The sequence below is a fragment of the Leopardus geoffroyi genome, chromosome C1 (genome assembly GCF_018350155.1).
Source record: "Leopardus geoffroyi isolate Oge1 chromosome C1, O.geoffroyi_Oge1_pat1.0, whole genome shotgun sequence".
NCBI lineage: Eukaryota > Metazoa > Chordata > Mammalia > Carnivora > Felidae > Leopardus > Leopardus geoffroyi.
In genome coordinates, this window is record NC_059328.1 from 72,570,425 (window position 1) to 72,593,582 (window position 23,158).

General features: G+C 33.8%; 1 protein-coding gene and 1 long non-coding RNA gene across 6 annotated transcripts in view; one reads left to right on the top strand and one right to left on the bottom strand.

Moving 5' to 3' along the window:
- COL24A1 (collagen type XXIV alpha 1 chain) overlaps nt 1-23,158 on the bottom strand; it is a 397,210-nt gene that overhangs the window by 242,687 nt on the left and 131,365 nt on the right. For all 5 annotated transcript variants that reach the window (XM_045478122.1, XM_045478119.1, XM_045478121.1 and 2 more), the window contains one exon: nt 3,243-3,296. In XM_045478122.1, the coding sequence (XP_045334078.1) occupies nt 3,243-3,296 (54 nt within the window). The remainder of the gene's footprint in view (nt 1-3,242; nt 3,297-23,158) is intronic.
- LOC123598168 lies at nt 1,188-22,638 on the top strand. The gene is made up of 4 exons (XR_006712425.1): nt 1,188-1,199; nt 7,242-7,250; nt 19,367-19,369; nt 22,507-22,638. It is a non-coding gene; the product is annotated as an uncharacterized LOC123598168 (long non-coding RNA).

Genomic DNA, 23,158 nt, shown 5'->3' on the forward strand with positions numbered 1-23,158 from the left:
TCTCTCTCTCTCTCAAAAATAAACATTAACAAAATTTAAAAATTAAAACAAAGACTGTAACAAAAGAATAGCATTATGTAGTGATAAAAGGGTCAATCCAAGAAGAGTATATAACATTCATAAATATTTATGCACCCAACATAGAAGTACCTGAATTTATAAAGCAAATATTAACAGACAAAAAGGGAGCAATTGATAGTAATGCAATAATAGCAGGAAACTTTAATATACCACTTACATCAATGGATATATCATTCAGACAGAAAATTAATAAGGAAACATTGGCCTTAAAAAACACATTAGATCACAGGGACTTAATAGATGTATACAGAACATTTCATCCAAAAAAATGTGAACTACATATTCAAGTGCATGTGGAACATTCCCCAGGACAGGTCACTTAGTAGACTATAAAATAGGTTTCATAAATTCAAGAAGATTGAAATCATGGCAAACTTCTTTTCTGACTATAACAACATGAAATTAGAAATCAATTAGAAGGAAATGAGAAAAACACAAACACATAGAGACTAAACAACATGATACTAGACCACCAATGGGTCAACAAATAAATCAAAGAGGAAATAAAAAAATACCTTGAGACAAATGAAAACAGAAATCTTTGAAATAACTCTCCAAAATCTATGGAGCACAGCAAGAGCAGTTCTGAGAGGGAAGTCCATAGCGATACAGGATTACCACAAGAAACAGGAAAAATCCCAAATAAACAATCTACATTTATACCTGACAGAACTAGAAAATAAACAATGGAAGTCCAAAGCTAACAGAAGGAAAGAAACATTAAAGATCAGAGTGGAAATAAATGAAGCAGAGAAAACAATAAAAAAGATCAATGAAACTAAAAGCTGGTTCTTTGAAAAGGTAAAAAAAAATTGATAAATCTCTAGTAAGACTCATCATAAAAAGAGAGAGAGAGAGAGAGAGAGGGCCCAAATGAATTCAGAATAAAAGAGGAGAAGTTACAACTGACAATACAAAAATACGAAGAATCATAAGAGACTACCACAATTATACACCAACAAATCGGAAAACTTAGAAGAAATAGATATTCCTAGGAACACACAACCTTCCAAGAAATAAAAAAAAATGTTAATAGACTGAATTAAAAGTGATAAAATTAAATCAGTAATTTAAAAACTCCCCAACTAACCAAAGTCTAGGACTAAGTGGTTACATAGGTGAATTTGACCAAACATTTAAATAAAAGTTAGTACCTATCCTTCTCAAATTATTCCAAAAAAATAAAGAGGAGGGAATACTTCCAAATCCATTTTACAAGGCCTGCAGTACTCTGATACCAAAACTAGACAGAAACACAAAAGAGAAACTTATAGGCCAATAAACCTGATGAATAGCATTGCAAAAATCCTCAACAAAGTATTAGCAAACTGAATTCAACAATACATTAAAAGAATCATACACCATGATCAGTAGAATTTATTCAAGGAATGCAAGGATGGTCAGCATCCATAAATCAATTATGTAATACACTATGTCACCAAAACAAAGAATAAAAATAATATGATCACCTCAATGGATGCAGAAAATCGTTTAACAAAATTCAGCATCTTATGATAAAAACTCTCAACAAAGTGAGTATAGAAGGAATGAATATGGCCAATATAATAAAGGCCATTTATGACAAACCCACAGCTAACATCATACTCAATGGTAAAAAGCTGCAAGATTTTCCTTTAAGGTCAGGAATAAGGCAGGGATGCCCATTCATACCACTTTTACTCAAAACAGTACTACAAATCCTGGTCAGAACAGTCAGGTAAGAAAAAGAAATAAAAGTATCCACAATGGAAAGGAAGAAGTAAAACTGTCACTATTTGAATATGACATGATACTGTATACAGCAAACCCTACAGATGCTACCAAAAATCTATTAGAACTAATAAATGGATTCAATAAAGTCGCAGGATACAAAATCAAGGTACAGAAATCTATTGCATTTATATAAACTAATGACAAGCTATCAGAGAAATTAAGAAAACACTCCCATTTATAATTGCATTAAAAAGAATAAAATACCTAGAAATATATTTAACCAAGAAGTGAATGGCCTGTCCTCTGAAAAGCATAAGACATCGTTGAAAGAAATTAAAGACAACCCATATAATAGAAAAGATTTTTCTGCTCATGGATTGGAAGATTTAATATTGTTAAAATTTCCATGCTATCCAAAGAAACCCACAGATTCACTGCAATCCCTATCAAAATACCAATGGCATATTTCACAGAACTAGAAGGAAGAATCCCATAATTTGTATGGAACCACAAAAGATGGTGAATATCCAAACCGTCTTGAGAAAGAACAAAGCTAGAGATACTAAGCTCTCTGATTCCCTTTCTCTTTTTATCTTATTTTTCCTTCCCTTCCCTTCCCTTCCCTTATGTTCATCTAGTTTTGTTTTTTCTTAAGTTCCACATATGAGTGAAATTGTATGGTGTCTGTCTTTCTCTGACTGACTTATTTCACTTAGTATACCCATTGGAGGCAAATCATCCCTGTTGGAGGCAAACCACAAGAGACTCTTAAATACAGAGAAGAAACTGAGGGTTCCTGGAGGGGTGTTAGGCTAAATGGGTGATGGGCACTTGTTGGGATGAGCTCTGGGTGTTATATGTAAGTGATGATTCATTAAATTATATTCCTGGAATCATTATTACACTATATGTTAACTAACCTGGATTTAAATAAATAAAAAAAAATAAGTTTTCTGATTTCAAACTACACTACAAAGCTATGGTAATCAAAACAGTATGGTACTTGCATAAAACAGACATACAGATCAATAGAATAGAGGACCAAAAGAACAACCAAACATGAAAACAATTCTTGATTACCTTGAAATAAGTTGTACAGTTTATTAAACGCAGCCGAGAAAGTTCAAAATATCCAGACATGTTCTGATATTCCTAAAGTCTTCTTTTACCCATTCGCTGAGATTTGAGATTAGAAAACACTCTTTCTCTCTGTCTCTCCATATATATATATATATATATATATATATATATATATATATATATACACACACATAACCAAAATAAGAATGACCATATATATACACATATACATATATGTATATGTGTATATATGTATATATGTATATACATATATATATATATCCAAAATAAGAATGACTATATATATATATATATATATATATATATATATATATATATATATGTTTTTTGTGTTTGTTTTTTTTTACCTTAGATCCTTCAGGGCCATTTTGTCCAGGAATCCCAATATCTCCTGGAAAACCCTAGGGAACATAAAAAATATAGAGAGTTTACTCAATCGCCATTACTGTAGTTCTAGTAAGCATTTGAAAATTTCCTTTGCCATTCTTTCATGCCCAGTTAAAGTAATTTATACTGCTCAAAAAGTTAATATTAAAAGTTAATTATTGCACAGTTGCTTAACACTGGAATATAGAACTGACAAAGTGTTACATCCCTTCTAAGAACTCTCACGGCATCTTGGAGTCCTGCAAGGTCACTTAATGTAGTGTTTTGACTTCTATTATTTTCCTCATCAGATTGTAAACTCCTTGAAGCAGTTTTATGTCTTAAGAACTATTATATTCTCAGCAACTATTATATTCTTGACAACCTGGCACATAGTAAGTGCTAAAAAAAAGTTATTTTGTTGTTGTTGTTGTCATTGTTGAGTGACTGATTTGCTTCTTTTGGGGGAAAAAAAAAGACATGTCTGATGGCTACTTCTGGCCCCTGGGCACTGGCTTACAACCACTGGTTCAGAATATCCCCATGGATAATTCATAGTTCCTGTCCATCCTCCAGATGAGTCTGAAACATCTTCTCATTCCAGGAAGCAAAAAGACTATAAAAGGTATCAAATCTAGAGTTATGTGAAGAGCTCTGAGGGAGCTTGAAGAGGATCCCACTGGGCAGATATGGGATAATATGAACTTCAATAAGGATAAGAATTGCGATGGATTGAAACATATCAAATATTTTTGCTATTCATAAGTTCATAATGATACAACAATTAAAGAACTGCCCTCTTTCAGAGGATTAAAGGAAGCCAACTCATTATTTTGAAAACTGGTAAAGAAAGGTGAAGAATCAAGCATTTACTCTACTTTTCCCATGTATACTGTGCCACTACTAACCAAACAGTAGACAAGGGGATGTATTCAGCCAACAAATAAAAAAGAAATGATAAAGCAAAAATATCTGTATTTTGCAACCTTCTAATGATTTAATACATCTGGGCATTTGAGTCATCAACTGGTACTAACATTAAAACAAAGAGATAACTAGACATTATGTACTTTCTGATGAAAGAACACAGTATCACCTGTAGTCCCACCAAAAATAAATAAGCAAAACTGAATATGGTCAGGCCTCTCTATGTGACTACCCAGGTCACATGACTGGGGATCTTCAACAGCTAAATTGTAAGGGGGAAAAGGGAAATGAAAAGAGAGCTTGTAAGCTGAAAGACATAGCCATAAAATAAGCTTAAACTATAGTTTTAAAAGATGCATACTTGAGTGATAAACCATAAAAGAAAAAAGAACTGCTAACTTTTGGGAGGAGAGAAAGGCTTGTGGTTGTGTTTGATGTAACTATAAATGGGATTGTTTTCTTAATTTTCTCTTTCTCATAGCTCATTATTAGTGTACAGAAACATCACCAATTTTGTATATCAATTTTGTGTACTTTCTTAATAGAAATAGTCTCATCAATTTTTATCAAAAAGCAGAAACTGAATTGGCTTTAAAAATAATAAGTGAAAACATGTCCTTTATTTTCAGACTTCTCACATCTGTTTACTGTACTGAGAAGAGTGACTCAGCATTCTCTCCAGTAAAACCAATGTTTTATTACTCTCTAATCACTAAAGGCTGGAGACAAATTCGCATGCATTTTTCACAGCAAAACCTGGGAACTAAAGTACTAGCAGATTCGATTAGTATCCTGGGAAATCATAAGGGTAAAATATGGTCATTCTTATTTTGGCAGTAGTTAGAAGTTTAGAAGCTAGAGTGTCCTAATATAGTTAAGTACATCATGATCTATGGCATATAGTGAGCACTTAAGTATTTCTTTGATAAGAGTTATGAAGTCTCTGTTTTCTACTGAAATATACAGTCTTCCCAGTTAAAAATGGTAAATGGATAAACAATCCACAAATAATTAAATCCAATGGGTAAGTTAATTATGGTATATCAGAAAATGAAACAACCTGGATGTGGCAACCTGGATGTAACTCCAACGTGTTATACTAAGTAAAAGAAGCCAGACCAAAAGAAAGTATACACTATATGAGTTCATTTATACAAAAACTTTAGAAAAATGCAAATTTATCTATAATGACAAAAAGCGGATCACTGGTAGCCTAGAAAGGGTAGGGGCAGGAAGGTCAGAGAGAGAGATTACAAAATGTAAATAAGGAAATTGTTGAGTTTGAGAGATATGTTGGCTATCTTGATCTTGGTGATGATTTTGTGTTATACATACACACAAAAAATGTGATTAAATCATGCAATTTAAATATATGCAGCTTACTTATGTCAAATATACCTCAATAAAGCTGTAACAACAAAAAAGGTAATTGTGTTTTGGCAGCAAACAGTCTGCAATGATTTGAAGAACTCTAGAGAGAAAATATAATTTATTCATTGAACTTGTCCCCAGATCAAATCAGTGAAGTTCAGATTTTGGATTGTTTTGAAAGTAATAGCATATTCAATTATAATAACTGGTTGAAAATAAAGTATATGTTTTGAGAAGTTTATACTTTCCTGATATTTTATAAACTAGCTTTAAAATACTCTTGTTATAGACAATAGCATCACTTAGGGCACTTAACTCTCATAAAATTTTCAAATTTTCATTGATTTTTATACCCATTGTGCTTTAAATATACAATAACACAATACAGTTGACTTAAATTTATCTTCTTAGTAGTTTATAAGTCCGAACAAAGTAGAAATGAATACATTCTTAGAAAAACAGTCATATTAAAACAAGATGAAATTAATAAATCATTCAAGATAGGGCAACACATAAGTTATGGATTCCTAAAGGGCAAAGTTACTCAAAGCCTAGTCTGCTGTCAGCATACTGTATATTCAATAAAAAGTCAATAGCTTAAATTAATGACTAAATTAACAATGAATTGTTTGAATACTTGTATTTTTAATTTTGCAATTTCAAAGTTATTTTTTGTTTAAAAACAAACAAAAAACTACCCTCCCCCAAACCCAACTATCATAGCTTCTATGTATAGGATTGTGATTTTGCATATGTAAGCAAGAAAGAATGCAGCCAGAGGGAGAGAGGTTCTGTAGGGGAGCATTTCATTTGAGACATGGATCCAAAAAACAATCATAAGGTTTTATTCTTTAACATTTGTGGATGTACATGTCATGTCAGTAATATGGTGAGTCCAAGTAAAAAAGTAATAAAAAAAAAAGGATTAAAATGACCTTTGCTGAGTGAGAATAATCCATGCAAAAGTTAATGCCAAAAAAAATATTTGACAGGGCAGAAGTAATAAATTCACTTTCCCAGTAAACTATAGAAACTAAACTTTAGCACAGGGCAGCATGTAACTGCAGATTGAGGAACTGTTCTGTCTTCTGGGAAAACCACAAACAGAAAATATGCACTTCTGGAAAAATAAAGGCAAAATAAGAAATTCATCTAGGTATATGGCTTTCTTTCACTCTCTTTTGCTGTTTTAGAATTAAAATGCTGTCAAAAACAGTCTTTTTTCATTATGATATCGTTGAAAATCTTTGTAAATGATTACTGCTATTCATATATTTTCGCTTTAGCCATTCTATATTTTTGAGTAGTAAATACAGCACAGCTGAATTCCATATATATGTAGCATTCTAAAAACTCAGCAGAGAAAATCCAGAAACAAAGACAATGAAAATTCCTTATAACACAAGGAATTCCTTCTATACTGTCTGAATGACTTTTTTAATAAGACTTTAAATATTAGCAGTATGTTTGAAGTCACTCTTAAAAGAACCTACAAAGTCAATTGCAAAGTCCACTTTTATTTTACTGAAATCCAGACAAAACCATACCAAACTTACAATTTTAAGATAAACAATTTCGACCATTGTTTGATCCTTAGGTTTGGATAACCTATGGTGACAAAAAGCAGGTCAGGGAAGGGAGGATCATGAGAAATAGAAAGGAAGTCACAAAGGTGAACAAAGAAATTTTGGGTTTTGATGGATGTGTTCACTATTTTGATTGCGGTGATGGTTTCATGAGTTACACATATGTCAGAAATTATCAAATTGTACAACTTAAATAAATATAGTTTGCTATATGTCAATTACACCTCAATAAAACTGTAAAGCAAAAAGGTAATTGATACCGGGTATTTTTAGATAATCACTGCCCTTTGGTAGACAACACTCTGCAATTATTTGAAGACCCTTAGAAAACTTGCCCCCAGATAAAAATCAGGTAAGCTCAGATTTCAAATTGTTTTGGAGGTAATAACATGACTCTGATTTTATACTTACCTTTGGATAAGTATCATTTTAGGTACTCCATTTCTATATATTTGATTCATGTAGAATTATTATGAGTGTCTTTATTAATTAAAGAATATCAATTTATTCATTCAACATGTTACTATGTATCAGCCATTGTTCTTGGCATTGAACATATACTAGAGAACAAAAATATTCCTTGGTATCATAGAATGTATATTCTGGAGACTCTTTATCTCAGATTCTCCCTTTTTCAGTGTGTGTAAGTTTATGGCAAGGGGTGGGAAGTTAGGTGATTTAAAAGCTGATTTATATTGTTATGAGGAACTGGTATATATTGATTTCCTACTTTTGTTCCAAATGCACAGCTATAGTCCTGGGCCACTCTATTTTGTTTCCTGTTTTTTGTGTCTCCAAGTGGAATGAATATTGTGGCTACTTTGTTTCTTTCTAAAATGAATCTGATTATTTGACACTCACACCTATATTTAGGCCTCAGGGAAAAGAATGCACTTTACTCCAAAAACCTGGCCTTGGAGCTATAAGCAATACTTGATCAAAATATTAGCTTATCTTCCTTTGGAGAATGGGGAGTATATTTTCAACTGTGTGGGTGGCTGTACTATGTTACTAGAGGCATTTTGAAAACTGTATAAGTGGGTGCAATGGCACATGTAGATACTGGGCATCAAAGATGTGACATGTAGAGGGCATCTTCTTTTTTATCTGCTCACCGTCTGTTCAGGAAAATACTCTTCCCCAATTTGCAGTCCATGTGCTTCTGGTCCCCATCCCAGTTTCCAGGGGTAAGTAAATAGCCCAAAGCTTGCCAATTACAGTATTCCATCCCCATGAGTACTGTGATTGATTTAAAGATGATCATGTACTCCAAGCGAGATTGGCTGGAATCTACCTTAGAATATTTGCTGGAGCTATAAAGAAAGAAGAATGCTTTCTTTTTGCTAAGATTGCTAACTGTGAGGGAAATATAAGTCTAGAGTTGCCAAGGGCCATATTTTCCACAATGTGTTCCTGTGAATGAAGCTAACAGACATAAGTAAAGCTAGTAAGTGGAGAGTGTCTTGATTATATTCATCAAATTCCTGTATTTGGCCAAATGTCTAGGCATAGATACTGCTGGATTTCCTGATTACATTAGCAAATCCTGAATTTTGCTTAAAACTGTTTGAGGTAGGGGAGCACGTGGCTCAGTTAGTTAAATGTCTGATTTCAACTCAGGTCATCATCTCATCGTTCATGAGTTCGAGACCCAAATTAGGCTCTGCACTGACAGCGTGGAGCTTGTTTGGGATTCTCTCTCTCGCCCTCTCTCTGCCCTTCCTCACTCACTCTCTATTTCCCTCAAATAATAAATAAACTTAAAAAAAAACTGTTTGAATTATGTTTTGTCATTTTTAATGGAAGTAGAATTGACTAAAAAACTGAATTATTTGTAGTTTTAAAATACACATAGCTTCCTTTTATACCTCTGCTGTAATACCCTTGCCCTCTGTTTCTATTTGATAAGTCGGAACTATTTCATCAAGTCTTTGCTCAAGCAACCATACTTCTTGGGAGTCTCCTTTAACTCACTGCCCCAGGTTCCTTCATCATATAATTGGTTGCCAACTCAAATATAACATGATCTGTGAAGCTTTTCATGGTTTCCCTTAGCCAGAATCAGTAGCTTGTTCCTTTATATTCCTATAGAACTCTGTTAATATGGCTATTTAGTAGTAATCACACTATACTGTAATTAAGGGTTTGTTTCTTTATTCCAATAAAATGTGAGCTCAGGGAGGAAAATAAATGTATCTTACTCATCTCTATATCTCTAATATTTAACTTAACATGTTGCTAGCGACAATTCTCCATGGTCTCTTGTATTTTTGCACATTATACAAACGAGATGTTAATTATTCATTGTTCCAATCTATATTTTCAGGGATTTTTGTATAGCAAAGATGGTTATAGAATCTCCCACTGTAGCAAAAGGCAGGAATATAAACTTCCATATAATAATAATCTTTCTGGAATACATTTATTTTTTTAAATAACTGACCATTACAAAAGATTCAGTTTCTCTAAGTTCAAAGTTCCTCTTATGTAATATAACCACTGCTTATGCAAATGTCATCTAGCCCTCTTTGCATCACCCTGTGAGAAGGCTCAGAAAATCAGAGCAAAAATACTGATACTCTGGACATTGCTATTGCTAAGAATAATAAACAGTCCTTTGTCTCTGTCCCATGAGTTTCGTGTCTTCTAATAGAATCTGTGAAACTCTCAGTCTAATTTGTTGGCTTGGATATAGGATAAAATTTCAGATCCTTCACAGTCTCTGACAGTTCTGATGATGAGAATGGGATACAAATGGAGACACAGCTTTCTTGAAGAGGAAGTGTGAGGGCCTTACCAGGTGATTAATGGGATTTGAGGAAAGTCCCTGGGAATAGGCAGTGAGCATGTTAACCAAATTTTATAGTGAACCAGGTAATAAATGGGTCTCCACTTTATTGCCTGCTAAGAGGAGCAACTTGGGGAGATGGGTGTAGGCCAAGTACTGGGAACCAGAAGTATTTTCAAAGACGGTTGCCTTAGTTGTTGCTAATTCTCCTTGGAGTGGAAAGACTTCCTCATCAACCTAGTAAACAGCCTCAGGCCCACCTCAATGTAACTACAGTAGTAAGTACTATTAGTGACAGCAACTAACAGTACTAAGATTCAACCTGGGTAGGCAGAAGATTCTGTCCCCTTTCAGACAGCAGTTATGGAAACTCCCACCTGAGTTTGAAAGGACAGAAATTTGTGATCATTACTGGAAGCAACCAGGAAAATCAATAAAACTTTGGCTGGTTCACTTGAGAGATGAGGGGACGGGTTCCATATACAATACAAGAATTGTGATAATAAACTTGACTATCTAGCTACTAGAAGTCTCTGCCTTGATACCACTTTGAATCGAAGGACTTATGCAATTTGGCACCAACCTAGTTTTACAACCTTATCTATTACTCTATACCAACACATGGAATCTGCATCAGCTAGCCAGTTTCATTCATTATTCTGTAAATCCACAATGCATATTACCTAGGATCTGTTTATGTGATTTACCCTGCCTGGAATGCCCTCCCCTTTTCCTACCATTTACTCATCAACAATCTAATTCAAGATCCATCTTTTCCATGAACCTGTCCCTAATCCTTCCATCTCCTGTTAATCTCTCTACTAACACTGTACTATATAATGCTACTTATTTAATTCTTACATGATGCCTTTACTGTTATCTAAAAGTATTTGTATATATCTTATTTATCCCAAGTAGACTGTAAATTGACACAAATTATGAACAATATATTATTTTTGTGTGCATCCTATAGTGTTTACTATGCATAGCTTTGTACACAGTAGGAATATGAGAAATGATTTGTTATTGACTAATTCAACTGATTTCATCACATAATTCTTTCAGCACAAGTTTTTGAGTAACAACTAAAAACATAAAATTACTCAACTAAACCCAAGTGGTAAAAGATAACAAAGAAGTAACTAGTTTAATTAAAGCGAATTCATTTGGACTAAGATCGACCCAACTGGCCATAGGCTGGCTTATTCAAGTTAAGTCCACTGAGGTGCTAAAATGTACATTTAGAAGCATGACTTTACTTGATATGAGCAGACTCTCCAAATAAACTTCAGCATTTGACTCTAGGGAAGACCGCCCTAGTGGAAAAAGAGGACCCACTGGTTGGCCACTTCTAATATCTCTGTGATTAGTGGTCTCAGCTCATTTTTGTAGTAAAACAATTGGCTCCACTTACCAAGAACATCGTCCAAAATTCAACTATTTGGCAATCTCAGTAGTCCATGGAGGTTAACAGCTGAATCAACAAACATTCTCACTACCAAGCTACCACATTTGAAGGTGGTTTGCTGCCAGAACTGGGAGGAAACATGGGATTAGTGCTCAAAACTGATGCTGCTATGCCGAAAGAGTGAAGATTCCTGTGTAGCACTTTCCATATGTTTTTGTTAAAAGCAAACAAAGAACTAGCATAGAAAAAAATTTAACCTTATGTTTTAAAGTACATGAAATTTTATCTTGGGCCATCGCTAATATTTACAATTCAGTGAATAGGTAAATGCAGATATATTTACTTCTCTGTCACTTTAACAATTTGCCTAGAATAAGCACAACGTTAAGGAGAAAAAAGCTTTGAAGAGGTATGAAGTGACATTTATTGAGATGATCTTTAATGATGAACAGTCTCTTCAATATCAATGGCAAATAACTTGGCATTTACAACAAAAACTTAAGAGCACTTTGCTTTCACTGACTTTTATGAAGATCTGATCTTCTGAACTAGCAAGAAATATTGTACTAGCAAGAAATATTGGCCAGTCTTGTCCTGTCGTATTGGCAGTACAGATGACAACTTGTATGGTATGATTAATTTGAGGAGTATCAAAGTTTCTAATCACCCACAGATTTTTTTCTGCTCACTAAATGTCACCTCAAATTCTACAATTCAAGATTCATTACATTGGTTCCAGGTTTCTGTTTAGTGTTAAAATGTAAATATCCTTGAAAGGAGATTATGTTGAAGTTAGCTGTTCTGCTAACCATTTACTGCTTGAAATGAAATATATTTATCAGGTCTTTCTTCCATAAACAAGCTTTGATGGGAAAGGTAAATTATGGAAAGGAAAAGAGACACTGGTTATTTGAGATGGACAAGAACTCATCCTCAAGGGAAAGAACATAGGAGAAACCAGAGGTCATAGGAATTAAGTTTTTGGCTATTTTATAATTTTCTCTGGGGACTAAACTGATTCTAGATTATTTTATTATAATTCTGATTATTTTAAGAAAATAATTGATTTTTAATTTTTCATTTTATCAAACCGAATTAATCTTGATGTCCAGGAAAAAAGACAGATAGAGACAGTGGAAGTTTTGACACAGTTTGAATTGAATATTGATTTCTTGCATATAAATTCCTTTAAATCAAGACCAAATCTAATTGACCTCAGCATTTTTTTTAGTGAACATATTAAGAGATGATCTGTTGGAAAGGAAGAATTATAATTGGACTGTCTAAAGAAAAGCCTAAAAGGAAGAGATATTCCTATAGTTAGGTAGACCTTTGGGTTCTAAGGATCAGACAGTCATTCACATCTACATGACTGCCAATCATATTGTATGGAGAGAATGTCAGAGATTACTGCCACCATTAAAAACATAAAATATGTATATGTGGTGGTCTCTGTCAGAGTATTGTTTAATTCACGAGACTGGTGCCTACAAAAATCAGTTGGATTGTGGAAAATGACTATAGACTACCACAATCCCACTTGCAGCTGCTGTATCAGACATAATATTATTACTAACACAGATGACTAATGCCTTCTGTATTTGGTATGTAATCACTGATTTGATAAATGCATTCTTTTCCTTCATAATCAAAAGAAAGTTAAAAAAAAGAGTCTGCATTCAAGTGGGGCCCTTCCAATCTGGAAGTTATCAGCAGTCCATCTTCACAGAGACAGGTAAGTATTTTATGAGTTTACTTTCCTTCCTTTAGAGCCTCAACTAGCCCAGTATCTAGAAAATTATGGATTGCCTAATCCACAGGCATGGAACCCCACAGAGAACAGTATCTGAACAAGATACCCTCTCTGTATCAAAGGAGGTACCAGAGTGTGCCTTCAGTGATTCATTGACCTTCACCTAATCTGTACCATCTAGAGGTAGCTAGTCTTACAAAACATTGGAACTGCCTTCTAAAGTTATAATTGAAGTGCCAACTTAAAGGAAACAATATAAAAGGAGTACCACCCTTTGGGATATAGAGTATTTTTTTAAGTCAGAGACCTGTATATGGTGCTTTTGTCCACAATAGGAAGGATACGTGACTTTGGAAACCAAGGAATAGAAGTGAATGTCATCCTGTTTACCATCACTCCCAGTGACATCTAGATTTTGTACTTTCTTTCCCCACAACCTTGGACTTTTCAGGGTTAGATATCCTGTTACCCAAAGGGGCTCTCTCTTGACAGGAGACAGAGCAAACATCCCACTAAGCTAAACATATGGCTGCCCACAGGGCACTTTGGACTTTTTATGATGAGGTATGGGTAAACAAAAAGAGGAGTCACCATATTGGCATGGTTAATTGACTCTGAAAAACGAAGAGGCAAGACTGCTTTTACACAAAAAGGGCAGAAAAGAATACACATGGAACTCAGGTGATACACTGGACATCTCTTAGAAGTCTTATCAAGAGTTCATATTCTTCAGTAATGAAGATTAAGGTGATACCACCAGGTAAGCCACCAAGACCCACTGAGGTGATAGCTGAGGGTGAAAGGAATTTAAAATGGAGAGTGAAGGAGGGAACAATGAGTACCAGCTGTGACCCCAAGAGAAATTAGACCATCAGCAGCCATATGACATTTGACTTACATAGATGAATTAGACCAAAAATAATGAAGACATAGTAAAACCTAAAGAATATAATAAAGAAGAGTAAGTCACTATATACTCAAATTCACATTTGATAATAAAAACATACCTCCTTGGCAAGTATATATTGAACATTCACAAAAAACGATCACAACAAGAAAAAGACTGATAAACTCCACAAAATAGAACAGCAGCCTCTAATACCAATGCAACAAAAATAATAATTATTAACAAAATCAAAACCATTGGCACTCCCACCTGGAAATTTTAAATCTCCTTTTTAAATAACTCTTGGGTGAAAAGGGAAATAACTGAAATTACAAAATATCTAAAAGATAATAGTGATAAAAGTACTCCATACCAGAGTCTTTGAGATACATTTGAAGCAGTAATCAGAGAGAAATTCATAGTCGTTAACAGTTTCAGGAACGAAAATAAAATAATGAAAATAAATAAAATTAAATCCCCAACTAAAAAATAAAACAACATAAACCATAAGTATCTCAAAGATATATATAATAAAGATAAAAGGGGAAACTAATTATGTAAAGAAAAGAAAAACAGAAGACAATAGAAACAATTTCAAAAATGTTTTTGAGAAAAAAATAACTGGACAAACTCAATCAAACCTAGCCAAGAAATAAAAGGAGAAGCACATATATAAATATTTAAAAAAATTTTAATGGTACATTGGAAATAACCATTAAAACAAAAAATTAAAAATCATAAAAAGACTATTTTGTGGATTTATATGGAAGTAAATTTGAAAACCTAGATGAAACATAATTTCCTAAGGACAATTTAACAAAGCTAACCCCATTAGAGAGCTTAAAAAGGCTACTTTCTGCAGAAGCAATAGGAAAATTCAGAAACTACCCCTTAAAAAGCATCGATTCCAGATGGTTTCACAGAGGAATTCCACCAAAGCCTCATAGATAAGATAGTCCCAATATTCCATATATTACTCCAGAGTACTAAAACTGAAGATTTCCTAATTATTTTGATGCAATAAGTATAACATTAGTACCTAAACTTGATAAAGAAGTACAAAAAAGATTGAATATTATAGATAAAGATCACTTATAAATATTGATGCAAAAGTACAAATAACTATCAGTAGAATTAGCATTCTATTAAGAAAATATACCATGATCAAATAGAATTTTTTTAAAAAATGCAACAGAAACTAGTGATTATATAGAAATAGTCAATTCATAGAAATTATATAGAAATAGTCATTATATAGAAAATAGTTAATAGAAAATCCATTACTATAATATACCATATAAATAGATCTCAAAAGTAAAAGTATATAATTATCTTCATAGAGTTTGAAAATATAACAAATATTTGACAAAGTATAACAATCATCTCTAAAAAATATCACTCAAAAATAGGAATTGGTGAATATTTCTTAACATGATAAAATACATGCATATTTTAATTTTAACTCAGAATTTACTTCATGAGGAATCACTATAGTATTTCCATTAAGATCAGGAACAAGGCAAGGAGGAATACTACTTCCAATTCTTCAACATTTTACCAGAGGTATTACAGTGCCATTACACATAAAAAATTGAATTGAAGAGAACTGAGAAAGAAGAACTAAAAGGATCTCTATTTGCAAATTACATGAGAGCATGTCTAGAAAACTTTAGAAAATCAATGATAAAACTAACTCAAAGATAAGAAACCATTAAGGTAGCAGGATATGAAATTAGCATTCAGAAATCAGTAATTTCCATACCCATACAAAACCTGTTAGAAACTAGAATAGTAGAGAAAATCCCATTTACAAAAGCAACAAAAAAGATGAAATACCAGGGAAAAAATTTAATAAAATAAACCTATATGTACAAAACCTCTATGAGGAAAACTTTAAAACATTTCCTAAAAAACACAAAAGCAGACTTGAATAAAAGATATTCATTATTCTTGGACTGGATGACCCAATATCATAAAAATGTCACTGCTCCCTAAATTAATCTATAAATATGTCTAATAAAATAATAATTATTATTAAATGCAAATCAATAGAAATAATATTTTTAGTGAAGCTAGACATGTTGATGCTGAAGTATACATGCAAAATACAGGTATGTAAGTATAGGCAGGAAAACACTGATAAAGAAAAGTGAAGAGAACTTATATAGCCTTTTCAGGCATTAAAACATACTATAAACTACTATTAAGTAATAGTACCATAAGGAGTAAGTTTTAAAGTACCAAGACTTCATTTGTTCTGATTACTTATAGCTTTGTAATATAGCTTATAATCAGAAAATGTGATGTCTCCAGCTTTGTTCGTCTTTGTTTCTTCTTTCAGGATTGCTTTGGTTATAGACTAGTAAACAGAATAGCCCAGACATAAACCCATGCATATACAGTCAACTAATTTTTGACAAGGGTGGCAAGAATGTGTAATAGGTGAATGACAGTCTTTTCAATAAATTGTGTTGGGAAAATTGCATATCCACAAATAACAGAATGAAACTGGAACCTACCTTACACCACTCACAAAAATTAACTCAAAATGGATCAAAGACTTAAATATGAAACCAGAAACCATAAAACTGCTAGAAGAAAACAGGCATAAACCTCCTTGACATTGGTCTTGGCAATGATTCCTTGGATAAGACACCAAAAGCACAGGCAACAAAAGCTAAAATAAACAAGTGGGAAACAATAAAAAAAAAAAAAAAACCTGAAAAGGCAACTCATGTAATTCAATAACTAAAAAACAATCCAATTAAAAATGAGCAGAGGATCTGGATAGACATTTTTGCAAATAAGACATACAATGGCCAATATGTACTTGAAAGGTGGCTCAACATTGCTAAACATCAGAGAAATGCAAATCAAAACCACAATGAGATATCACCTCACACCTGTTAAAATTACTATTATCAAAAAGATCAGAAATAACAAGTGTTGGCAAGATGTAGAGAATAGAATCCTTGTGCACTCTTTGTAAGAATGTAAATTGGTGCAGCCACTATGGAAAACAGTATAAAGATTCTCAAAAAAAATTAAAAATAAAACTCCATATGATCAAGCAATTCTATTTCTGGGTATTGATCTAAACAAACAGAAAACACTAACTTAAAAAGATATATCCACCCCTATGTTCATTGCAGCATTATTCACAATATGTGAGATATGGAAAAAATCTAAAAACATACATTTATGGGTAAATGGATAAAGATGATGTGATGCGAAGGAGGGAAGATGGCAATGGGGTAGTAGGACCCAAGGATCGCCTTGTCCTGAAAATACAACTAGATAACTATTAAATTATCCTAAATACCCCAGAAATTGACCTGCAGAAAGGCAGAACAAACTCCACAACTAAAGATAGAGAAGAGAACACACTGAAGAAGGTAAGAAGTGGAGAGATGCAGCTTGGGAAAGAAATGGATGTGGCTGCTCTGGTGGGGAGGGAGTTGCAGAGAAGGGTGAGAGACAGGCTAGCACACAGGGGAGTACATGTGGAAAATGAATCTCCATAGCAATTGGCTTGGAAAGCCAGAGGGGCCCTATTTTGTGAGTTCTTGAAACCAGCAGGGCTTAAAGCCTGGAGTTTTAAAGGTCATCTGGCATGGCTGAGATAAAGCCTGGAAGGCATTGCCTTATCTTAGAGAGAAGGCAGGCAAACAACCTGCAGACATACAGCATGGAAACAGTGATTTGAAGAGCTCCTGGGGTACACAGTGGAGAGGTTATTTGCTCATTTTGGAGCTTGTCCCATAGAGGCAGCATTCACAGACAGACCTCTTGGGAACAAAAGAACTGGCTGACACCATTTCCCTGCCCTGCACCGCACCAAAAGCACAGGGCCACCTGCAGGAACAAACACAGTCCAATATTCACTACCTAACTTGCTTATGCCAAGTCCCACCTCTGCCCATGCTCTGGTGGAATAACTCCCCTCCTCCTCACTCCCCACCCAGCCATGCTTGCCTCAGTCCCAGTGGGCCTGCTCTCCCACAAGACCAGCCCAAATCCCTGCTCACATTGCATCTTCTCATGAAGGGGTTTGCTGAGCATCAGTTCCAATAGAAGTGGCAACAGGTCTCATTTCACAAACAGATCAGAGTACACGTAGTTAAAATATGCCACATTCAGGCTGGGGACCAAACACTGCCCACAACAGGCAAAGAGAACCTCTGTAGACGACTGGCCTAATGGATAAAGCCCCCAGGGCAAGACAGCACAGTACACACAGCACATGCTGGAGACACTCCTGGAAGTACAAGACCCTGGGAAATGAGGGAACACTACACAGCGGGGCACCAAAGGACCTCTTCTTTGTAAGTCCATTACCCTCAAAAACAGGAGATATAGTTGACATTCCTAACATAGAAATAGGCGCAGAGACTTAGAAAAAAAAATGAGAAGACAGAGACATTTATCCCAAATGAAAGAACAGGACAAAGCCACAGCCAGAGATCTAAGTGAAGCAGATATAAGTAATATGCCTGATGGAGAATTTACAGTAATGATCATAAAGGTATTCACTAGACTTGAGAAAAGAGTCAAAGACAGGAGTGATACCCTTACCATAGAAATAAGGAATAACATAGTAGAGGAAAGGGCTCAGTAAACCAAAGGAGAAACACACATGAAGGAATGAACAGCAAGCTGGAAGAAGCAGAGGAATGAATTAATGACCTAGAAGACAAAATAATGGAGAATAATCAAGCTGAACAAAAGAGAGAAAAAGGAATTATGCAAAATGAGAATAGGCTTAGGGAAATCAGTAACTCCATCAAACAATAACATTCATATTACAGGAATCTCAGAAGATGAAGAGAAAGGAAAGGGGACATAAAATTTATTTGAAGAAAGAATAGTTGAAAACTTTCCTAATCTGGGGAAGGAAACAGATAACCAGATCCAGGAGGCACAGAGAACCCTCATCAAAATTGACAAAAGCAGATCCATACTGAGTTATATTGTAATCAAGTTGGCAAAATAGAGTGATAAAGAAAAAAAAATTAAAGCAGAAAAACAAAAGAAGATAGCAACATACAAGGGAAAATTCATGAGGCTGGTGGAAGATTTCTCAACAGAAACTTGGCAAGTCAGAAGGGAGTGGCATAATATATTCAGTGTTAAATGCACAAAATCTGAAGTCAAGAATACTCTATGCAGCAAGGCTATCATTCAGAATAGAAGTAGAGATAAAGAGTTTCCCAAACAAAAGCCAAAAGTGTACATAACTACGAAAGCAGCCCTGTAAGAAATATTAAAGGGGACAATTTGAGTAAAAAGGAAAGAACAAAAGTGATAATAGAAAGGTAGAAATCACAACAACAGTAAAAATGAATTAGTCTGTAAAAATCCAGTCAAGGAAATCACAAAATAAAAGGATGTAAAATAAACAACATATACCTAAAATGTGGAGAGGAAAGGAGTAAAGAATGGGTTCAAACTTAAATGACTATCAACATAGGCTGCTATATGCAAAAGAGGCTATATACAAACCTAATAGTAATCATATGTCAAAAATCACAAATAAATATGCAAAGAATAAAGGGAAAAGAATCTAAATGTATCACTAAGAATATCAGCAAATTGTGAAAAGAAAGGCAAGAAAGGATCAGGAAAAATCTTCAGAAACAACCAGAAAACAAATAATAAGATGACTATAAATACATACCTATCAATAATTACTTTCAATGTAAATGTACTAAACATTCCAATCAAAAGGCATAGAGTGACAGAATGGAAAAAAAATCAAACCTCGTTTATATACTGCCTTTAAGAGACTCATTTTAGACCTAAAGACACCAGCAGACTGAAAGTGAGGGGACAGAGAAAATGTTATCATGCAAATGGATGATTTAAAAAAAGACCAGAGTGGCAACACTTATATCAGAGAAAACAGACTTTAAAACAAAGACTATTACAATAGACAAAGAAGGATACTATATTATAGTAAAGGGGACAATCCAACAAGAAGATATAATAATTGTAAATACTTATGTACCCAGTATAGGAGGACACAAATATATAAAACAGTTAATAATAAACATAAAGGACTAATCAATAGTAATACAATAATAGTAGGGGACTTTAATATCCTACTTACAACAATGGAAAGATCATCTAAACAGAAAAATCAAAAAGGGAACAATGGCTTTAAATGACACACTGGAACAGATGAATTTAACAGATATATTTAGAACATTCCATCCTAAAACAGCAGAATACACATTTTTTTCAAGTACACTTTAAGCATTCTCCAGAACAGATAACATATTAGCCCACAAAATAAGTCTCAACAAATTCAAGAAAATCAGAGCCATACCATATAGCTTTTTGACCACAATGTTTTGAAACTAGAAGTCAACCACAAGAAAAAATATAGAAAGAACATAAATACATGGTTAAATAATATGCTACTAACAATGAATGGATCAATCAGTAAACAAAAGAAGAAATAAAAAAGTACATGGGAACAAATAAAAATGAAAACAGAATCATCAAAACCTGTTGGGATGCAGGAAAAACAGTTCTAAAAGGGAAGTTTGTACCAATAAAGGCCTAACTCAAGAAGCAAGAAAAATCTCCAATAAGCAACCTAACCATACACGTAAAGGAGCCAGAAAAAGAAAAACAAACGAAGACTAAAATCAGCAGAAGGAAGGAAATAATAAAGATCAGAGTAGAAATAAATTATACAGAAACTAAAAACACAATAGATCAATGAGAACAGAGATGTTTCTTTGAAAACAATCAATAAAATTGTTAAACCTCTAGCCAGACGTATCAAGAAATAAAGAGAAAGGACTCAAATAAATAAAATCTCAAATAAGGGAGGAGAAATAACTACCAGCACGACAGAAATACAAGCAATTATAAGAGAAAATTATGAAAAACTATACACCAACAAACTGGACAAACCTAACAGAAATGGATAAATTCCTAAAAACATATAACCTACCAAAAGTGAAGCAGGAAGAAATAGTAAATTTGAATAGGCTGAATACAACAATTAAATTGAATCAGTAATAATAATAATAAAAAAAACGCCAAACAAACTAAAGTCCAGGACCAGATGGTTTCATGGGCAAATTCTACCAAATACTTAAAAAAGAGTTAATACCTCTTCTTCTCAAACCATTTCAAAAAATAGAAAATGAAGGAAAACTTTCAAATTCATTGTGTGAGACCAGCATTACTCTGATGTGAAAACCAGATGAAGAAACTACAAAAAAAGAAAACTGCAAGCCAACATCTCTAAAGAACATAGATGCAAAAATCCTTAAAATATTAGCGAATCAAATCAAACAATACATTAAAAAAATTATTCACCACAATCAAGTGAGATTTATTCCTGGGCTGCAAGGGTAGTTCAATATTCACAAAGCAATCAACATGATACATCACATCAATAAGGGAAAGGATAAAAACTACATGATCATTTCAATAGATGCAGAAAAAGCATTTGGCAAAGTACAACACCCATTCATGAAAAAAACCCTCAACAAAGTAGTTTAGAGGGAACATACCTCAACACAATTAAGACAACATATGAAAAACCCACAGCTAATATCATCTTCAATGGGGAAAAACTGAGATCTTTTTCTCTATGGTCAAAAACAAGGCAGGGATGTCCACTCTGACCAGTGTTATTTAACACAGTATTAGAAGTCCTGGCCACAGCATTCAGACAATAAAAAGAGATGAAAAGTGCCCCAATTGGCAGGGAAGAAGTAACTTGCACTATTTGCAGATGACATGATACTCTATACAGAAAACATGAAGACTCCACCAAAAAATTGCTAGAAGTGAAAAATGTATTCAATAAAATTGCATAATACAAAATCAATGTACAGAAATCGGTTGCATTTCTACACACCAATAATGAAACAGCAGAAAGAGAAATTAAGGAATAAATCTCATCTACAATTCCACCTAAAACAACAAGGTACCTAGGAAGAAACCTAACCAAAGAGGTGAAAGACGTGTACTTAGAAAACTTAAAACACTGATGAAATTCCAGATGACACAAAGAAATGGAAAGACATTCCATGGTCATGGATCAAAAGAACAAATATTGGTAAAATGTCTATACTATCCAAAGCAATCTACACATTTAATGAAATCCCTATCAAAGTACTAACAGCATTTTCCACAGAGCTAGAATAAACAATCCTAAAATTTATATGGAATCACAAAAGACCTCAAAGAGCCAAAGCAATCTTGAAAAAGAAAGGCAAAGCTGGAGGCACCTCAACTCTGGACTTCAAATTTTATTACAGAGCTATAGCAATGAAAACAGTATGGTACTAGTACAAAAACAGACACATAGATCAATAGAACATAACAGAAAACCCAGAAATAAACCCACAACTGTATGGTGAATTAATCTTTGACAAAGCAGGAAAGACTATCCAATGAGAAAAAGAGAGTCTCTTCAACAAATGGTGTTGGGAAAACTGGACAGCTACACGCAAAAGAATGAAACTGGACCATTTTCTTACAACATACACAAAAATAAAGTCAAAATGGACTAAAGACCTAAATGTGAGACCTAAAACCATAAAACTCCTAGAAGAAGACACAGGCAGTAACTTATCTGACATGGGCTGTAGCAATATTTTTCTACTAGGTCTCCTGAGGCAAGGGAAATAAGAGTAATAATAAACTATTGGGACTGCATCAAAATAAAAAGCTCCTGCACAGTGAAGGAAATAATCAACAAAACTAAAGGGCAATCTACAGAATGAGAGAAGATATTTGCAAATGACATATCTAACCAAGAGTTAGTATCCAAAATATACAAAGAACTCATAAAATTCAACACCAAAAAACAAATAATCCAATTAAAAACTGGCAGAAGACATGAACACACATTTCTCCAAAGACATAGAGATGGCCAATAGACACATGAAAAGATGTTCATCATCACTTACCATCAGGGAAATGCAAATGAAAACTACAGTGAGTTTAATTCTATCACCTCACATCTGTCAGAATGGCTAAAGTCAGTAAGACAACAAACAACAGTTGCTGGCAAGGATACTGGGGAAAAGGAAACTTCATGCACCATTGGTGGGAATGCAAACCTGTGCAGCCACTCTGAAAAACAGTATGGAGCTTCTTCAAAAAGTTAAAAATACAAATATACTTTGATCCAGCAATCACCCTACTG